Source organism: Polyodon spathula, chromosome 5 (assembly GCF_017654505.1).
Source record: "Polyodon spathula isolate WHYD16114869_AA chromosome 5, ASM1765450v1, whole genome shotgun sequence".
Taxonomy (NCBI): domain Eukaryota; kingdom Metazoa; phylum Chordata; class Actinopteri; order Acipenseriformes; family Polyodontidae; genus Polyodon; species Polyodon spathula.
This window is the reverse complement of record NC_054538.1, coordinates 67,324,903-67,331,874: the sequence shown is the minus strand read 5'-3', so window position 1 is coordinate 67,331,874 and position 6,972 is coordinate 67,324,903. Positions and strand designations below refer to the sequence as shown.

At 43.9% G+C, this 6,972-nt stretch overlaps 1 protein-coding gene across 1 annotated transcript; it reads left to right on the top strand.

Moving 5' to 3' along the window:
- Positions 1-72: 72 nt before the first annotated feature.
- Positions 73-6,613, top strand: LOC121316207 (tRNA (adenine(58)-N(1))-methyltransferase, mitochondrial-like). Its single transcript, XM_041251108.1, has 7 exons — positions 73-1,613; positions 2,826-2,928; positions 3,506-3,696; positions 4,163-4,254; positions 4,387-4,613; positions 5,877-5,960; positions 6,454-6,613. Exons 1-7 carry the CDS (start codon positions 873-875, stop codon positions 6,537-6,539), a joined length of 1,524 nt encoding a protein of 507 aa, XP_041107042.1. The 5' UTR covers positions 73-872; the 3' UTR covers positions 6,540-6,613.
- Positions 6,614-6,972: the final 359 nt, after the last annotated feature.

The window sequence follows — 6,972 nt, the reverse complement described above, 5'->3', positions numbered from 1 at the left end:
TCACGGAGCAGGCGCGTTGGAACTCGTAAAGGCCTGTCTTCTGATTGGCTACAGTCAGAGCAGGGAGGCGGGGTTATAACATTTATGACAGGGCATTGTGGTGACTGAAGTCCTGTGCAGATGACGACCACTTCATACTCATAAGGAGCATAATAAATAAAGTAAAATAAAAATTAAATAAATAACAAACATCATAAAAAAGCCAGACCGTCAAAGGCACTACGTACCAACAAGACGCTTTTAAAACAAAGCCAATTTGGCTGGACAGCTGCCAATCTGCCAGCGCTGTTACTTGAGAAAAATAGCACCGATCAGCAGCCTGCGAACACGTGTGTGTCTGCTTCATATTCGCAGAAACCGAGTCGCTTAATTGATGACGTACTCCCCCTCGCTGCTCAACTCGACAGCGCACAGCAAAGTCGCCAGGTTATCAAAGGAATGTGATCTACATGTTGTGACTATCAGCGTTACCTCCTTACTTACGGCTTACATACAGCGGAGTTTTTAAAACCATTTAAATTCTGCTGATTTTGACCTGCGTTTATTGCATTTAGTCAACACAGTCTGATCTGGTAAACACTATACAATGTTGTTACATCGTTAAAACGGTTCATCATAAACTGGGTATTTATTTTTAAATTTTCAGTACTATGCTTTGCGTATACGTTTGCGAGTTGTTTGTGTTATATTGCAAATCCCTCTTAGAATTCCGAAATACAACGGCATATTTTTGTTTGCAAATACAGATTGTTTTTCGTTGTGTTTTTTCAAGTTAGTTAAACCTGCAGCCTAAACCAGTCTGGCCAGTAACAGTATTATTACGCTTTGTTCATAATATTGTTATTACTACTTAGTGATCACAGTTAAAACTGATGCTGCTGACCAGACCCTCCCTTGTCCAAGCTCTGTGTCGTCACTTGTTGACCAAACGAGTGGACCAGTGTCTGACTGGGCAGCGTGCATCGGAAAGATGTGGACAGCATCTTCCCAGTTCTCAGCTGCTGGTTCCTTATGTAGTGAGGAGCTGGAGACACCTGTCTTCAGTTCCACCTGGGGAGAGCAGCCAAGTGGACCATGACAAAGGGACTCCCCAGAACTCTGAAACAGCACTGCAGGAGAACGGAGGTGTGCAGGGGGGGGGGAGGAGGAGGGCATGGGAGAGATCTCTGTCTCCCCTGGAGAGAATCGGCCAACTCCTGCCCCAGGACTCTCTGTCGGAGGACATTCTGCACCTGCGGGCGAAACCACAGAAGGAGCAGAATGATCAGGAGGGGTCCCTGACTTCCGAGGCTCACACTACTAAACCCAGTGGTGCTACCGATTTCTCTGAGCCACGTGGCCGCTCGACCTGTGGGGTGCCTTTCAAGTCAGGGGACCTGGTCCTTGCAGAGTTTCGCAGGAAGCACCGCGTGGAATTCAGGAAGATGTTCAGCCTGAGCTCAGAGGGGAAGCTGCACAGTAACTGGGGCCTGGTCCACCACCGGGACATTGTGGGCAGGCTGCCCGGCCAGGTGCTCCGGACCTCCACCGGTGTAAGATTACTGATGAGACGTCCTGCACTGGACGAATTCGTTCTGCTGATGAAGAGGGGGCCCACCATCTCATACCCCAAGGTCTGGACACATTCACCTGCAGTTTGAGCACATATACATCGCCCCATACGTATATCACCCACAGCTACAAAACACCCCATATTGATAAACTGAGAAATACTTAAAGAAACAAACTTTTCAAAGACACTGAAGACTTCTAGACCGAACTCTCATCTTATAGCTCCTACTCCTCGGAGATCCAACCTCCTGAGCTGATTTTATGAAAACAAGAAAACAATTTGTATATTAGGAGATCTGAGAAATCTGTTTTATTTTGCCTCATATTAAAGTACAATGAAAACTGAATTCACCTAACCAGTTCAACTGTTGTTTGATTCAACAGTTCAGGCCTGGTCACACGGGCAACTTTTGTCGACGGCAACAAGAGAAACACGTGTTGTTGCCTGCGTGTTGCTTTGTAGTTTGCAGTGGTCACACGAGAGACAAGCTTGCAGTCGCCAAGCTGGCAACACACAGGCAACAGTGTAATGCAACCCAATCATAATGCACGGTTTTGTCACAAGACGTAAACGTGCTGCGAAGGAAGGCTGCTGCTGCTGCTTTAATAGCAATGTTAGGTGAGGAAGAGAAGGAGCATAGAGAAAAAATAAAGTTTTCGGTTTGGCCCAGGGTTTTGAGACGTGAAGATATATTATTGTAATACTTGCACAAAAAACAAACCTAATGACATTTTTTTTGTAAACTTACAAAAATGCAACCATTACAACATTCTCATTTTTTTTTTATCTCATGAGCACAAAATAACTTTTTTTTTTTATTGTGTTTTGTGTTCATTTATTGTACAAAAAAAATGAAAACAAAGGAAACACAAAGTAACAGATGGCCTCCACAGGAACCTTTTACTTTCTATATGTAATTATTTCTCAGACCAATAAAAAATGCAAAATAATCTAAGCTTCACTTCTAAATCGTGTGTCCCCATCAACATTTTATTATCATGCGACAGTACTATCAAATAGAGGCAGGTGTGTTGCCGGGGTGTTGACCCATTGTTGCCGCCAACAAAAGTCGCCCGTCTGACCAGGCCTTAAGGGAGTTACCATTTTAGGAAACTTGTTAACAATACTTCTGTGTGTTAACCTCGTCTGGTAAAGGCGGTTTCCAGGTTACTGTTAATACAGGTTTCAGTGCACTCTGCTGAGGACGGACTGTGTGTATGATAACGGTGGGAGCTTCTCGGTGACCCGCCTGTCGGTGGTTGTTTTCCCTCAGGATGTGAACGCCATGCAGATGATGATGGATGTCAGTGAGGGAGACTGGGTGCTGGAGACGGGTTCGGGGTCTGGAGCCATGACACTCTTCCTGTCCAGAGCAGGTGAACGAGCTGCTGCTTCTGTGGCACTGAAGCAAAATTAGAGCTGTCCTGAAAATAGATGTCACCATGACATCCAGTGTATGTACGTGTAAAAATGTAACCGTGACAAAGGTATGGACAGGCCTTTCCAAATATCCCAGATTCCAATACTGCCAATAACCAAGCTTTATCATAATGGAAACAATGGTTATATCAGTGACTTTACATTAAGCAGCACCATCTAGTGCACAGCTGTGTATTGCCCACAAAACAAAAGGAAGCTTGATCCAAGTAGCAGGTAGCTTGATGGCACTGGCTTTTACTTCAGTAAAGACACAGTTCTAGACTGATACTTCTAGTCTATTGCAGGCAACTGAACTGAAGAGCAGCTCTGGATAAAGCGTTGCTGTACAGATGTAGGCATTTTTCTTTTCAACACATATTTAAGTAATTGCAGTAAGAACCACACATAATGATTACAAACATATTAAAATGTAAGGGACAGTAAAAATAAAAAAATAAAATGTATTAGTTTGAAAAAGTATCAGCTGTCTGCTTGTGGCTCCCCCTGGTGGTGGTGGTGGTGGGGTTGTTTCAGTGGGCTCGAGGGGGCGCGTGGTCAGTTTCGAGGTCCGCTCAGACCACCACGACAGGGCGGCGAGGAATTTCCAGCGCTGGCGGTCAGCCTGGGAGGTGGCTCACGGGGAGGAGTGGCCTGACAACGTGGCCTTCATCAACAAAGACGTGAGCAGCGCAGCCTCCGACATCGCAGAAGTCACCTTCGACTCGGTAAGGAACGCCAGGCAGCTGATGTACGCAAATAACTGAGCCGACAGAACTTAGTGGCAGGCATACTGTAATCATCTTAATAGAGACGTCCTGAATAGCTGGACCCTATTCACAAACCCGAAATGGACAGTGGCTTTGGAAAATGAGAAAAAAACAAAACATAAAACTGAATTTTGACTGATGAAGCTTATGTACTGTTTACTGTACCGTATCATAAAAAAACAGTATTTGTACAAGCATATACTACAAGGTGAAAATAAATTGAAACAAGTTGGGGTTGAGGTTGGGGGTTTAATTCAAGTACACACAGGTTCCGAAGCACTAATTCATGCAAACCCCATACAGTTTGTCATGTTAATGCTGCAAATTTTGTTTTCTGATTTAAAATGATCCATTACGAAAGAATCGATTTTGTGTGCATGTAACCATAGTAACTGAATTGGTATTTATTGTTCTCCCTCCCCAGGTAGCGCTTGACATGCTCAACCCCCAGGTGGCCCTGCCTCTGGTGCACCGGCACCTCAAACAGGGAGCAGTGTGCGCTGTGTACCTGGCAAAGTGAGTACACATTTACAGATACTGTCTGTAGTATACAGCTTACTTTAGGCACAATTCCTATAGAGACTCTTGTCTTATTGAGTGAGTGATGGCCTGCTATGACTGTCTCATCCCTCTCCTCTCCTCTCCCAGTATAACTCAGGTGGTGGACCTGTTGGAAGGGGTGCGGCACTATCAGCTACCCTTCTTCTGTGAGAAGGTGACGGAGGTGACGCACAGACACTGGCTGGTGGCTCCAGTTCTAAGGAAGGACGGGCGCAATGCACCCAGGGTACCGGCAGCAGGGGTCAGAGGTCAAGAGGGCAAGCCAGGGAGCAAAGATCAGGACCAGCCAGAGGACCCCAGCGACCAGGAGGAAGGTAACTAACTTTTCATTGCTACACAGGTGAGCATGCAGAGGCAGGTTTAATCAGCAAATGAACAGTGATCTAAGCCAGGGGTGCACAATTGGTCTTCTAGGTCTGGGGCCATGTTGGTCTTTGTTCCATCTGTACCCTGAATTATTTACTTGAACCACTTTAACCTTCCAGGTCTCAATCAGTTAATTATTTATTCCAATAAAACCTGGCGGACTTCGGACCTTGAGAACCAGATTTGCGCACCCCTGCTCTGGGCTTTATTGTAGACTTTCAGCCAATCAGAGCACACATTTGACAGAGAAACGTCTCACAGAGGAACCCAATTCGTGACATCAACGAGCCACTTTTATTTTTTACCTTGCTGCATTCTCCATATCATACTTGCTTTAAAAAATCATACCTGAGGCACCTCTCTGAATTCCATTTAAAACAGTGACATCACAATCAGCCACCTATACAGCTGGAGTTTTAACTTGTATATTAATAATAAAGCAGTATATAATAGTTATAGAACGGTGAGCATCTGTGTGTGGGTTATAGCACGACCTCAGTGTTCACACCTCTGCTGATATTCCACCATACAGACGTTCGCCATTCTATAACCCTATAATATAATTCTTCATTATTTATGGCTGGGAATAGTTAACTCCCTCCCATTTGTAAAAATCCATCGCATTATTATTACAGAAAGATTGCCTCAAGCATTTCAGAGGCCCTGTTGGTAGTGTGTGTGTTTCTGTGCATTTCAGAGCCCTAGTTGGTAGTGTGTGTGTGTTTCTGTGCATTTCAGAGGCCCTGTTGGTAGTGTGTGTGTTTCTGTGCATTTCAGAGGCCTAGTTGGTAGTGTGTGTGTTGCTGTGCATTTCAGAGGCCCTGTTGGTAGTGTGTGTGTGTTGCTGTGCATTTTAGAGGCCCTGTTGGTAGTGTGTGTGTTTCTATGCATTTCAGAGGCCCTGTTGATAGTGTGTGTGTTTCTATGCATTTCAGAGGCCCTGTTGGTAGTGTGTGTGTTGCTGTGCATTTCAGAGGCCCTGTTGGTAGTGTGTGTGTTGCTGTGCATTTCAGACGCCCTGTTGGCAGTGTGTGTGTTGCTGTGCATTTCAGAGGCCCTGTTGGTAGTGTGTATGTTGCTGTGCATTTCAGAGGCCCTGTTGGTAGTGTGTATGTTGCTGTGCATTTCAGAGGCCCTGTTGGTAGTGTGTGTGTTGCTGTGCATTTCAGAGGTCCTGTTGGTAGTATGGGTGTTTCTGTGCATTTTTGCAGGACTGTTGGAAACAGAGATGGGCAGACCCTTTGGAACAGTACCTTATATCGCCCGTCCTCATCACGAGCAGGGCAGCCACACAGGTACAGATAATCTCCTCAACTCCAGACTAATTCCATTTTGAGAGAGGCTGGTTTTACAGTCCCCCTACAGTAATGATAAATAAGTCCATGTTTAGTGCTAATCAGGGTCTGTGAAACTACCTGTACGTTTTAACTAGCTATTTGGACTATTTTCTCAGTCTGATGATGTGATGGGAGGTATTGATTCAAAAAGGATTACGTTTCAGTAAATCAGTATCACCCCAGTGCATTTAGTGGCACACTAATGCTTTATGAATACAGCTGTACATTATTAAACAATCAATACCTTACATCACAGTGAGAGCATAGTCCAAGTAGCCCAGGTATATAAATATGTTTTTTAGAAAAGTAAAAAATGGCTATGACAAGGTTACACCACCACTCACCTCAGCACACATTAATTCAAACTTCATGGAAAGATTTAACTTTACTGTGTGGTTCATATCAATAGTTAACTTTGCAAGAAAACGTTTCCCTTTTTTCATATTTCTAGCTTTCCTGGTCAAGCTGAGGAAATTCCTGCCTGTGCCGCATCTCCCCCACACACGTGAAGAGAAAGACTACAATGACAGTCAATAATAAAGATGCTGATGTTTCATATTTTGTAAAATGTGTTGTATATTTTTTGTATTAATAAATATGTCATATTTAAATATTTACCTATTTTTATGGGATTGGAAACACAAAATACTTCATTTTTAGTTTGTTTTAAAGCTAACACTTTTTCATTGAAGAGCTCCTTACAGTAAAGTTTGAGGCTAAGAAGTGTATATTTTCTAAGTCTGGCTTGGTTCAAGCTACAAACATGGAAAAACATTTTTTTTTTAATTATATTGTACTGTATGCATCAACACTAACACAATGGTAACCATATAATGAACCCTTTCTGGTTGATGTCCTAGCTGCGGACAGTTCCAGGCGATTCATGCAATGGCTATTATAAGATTGGAATCACTATGGCTTCCTAGAGGAGAATGCCCCCGTCTGTCCACAAATGAACACAAACGCATTA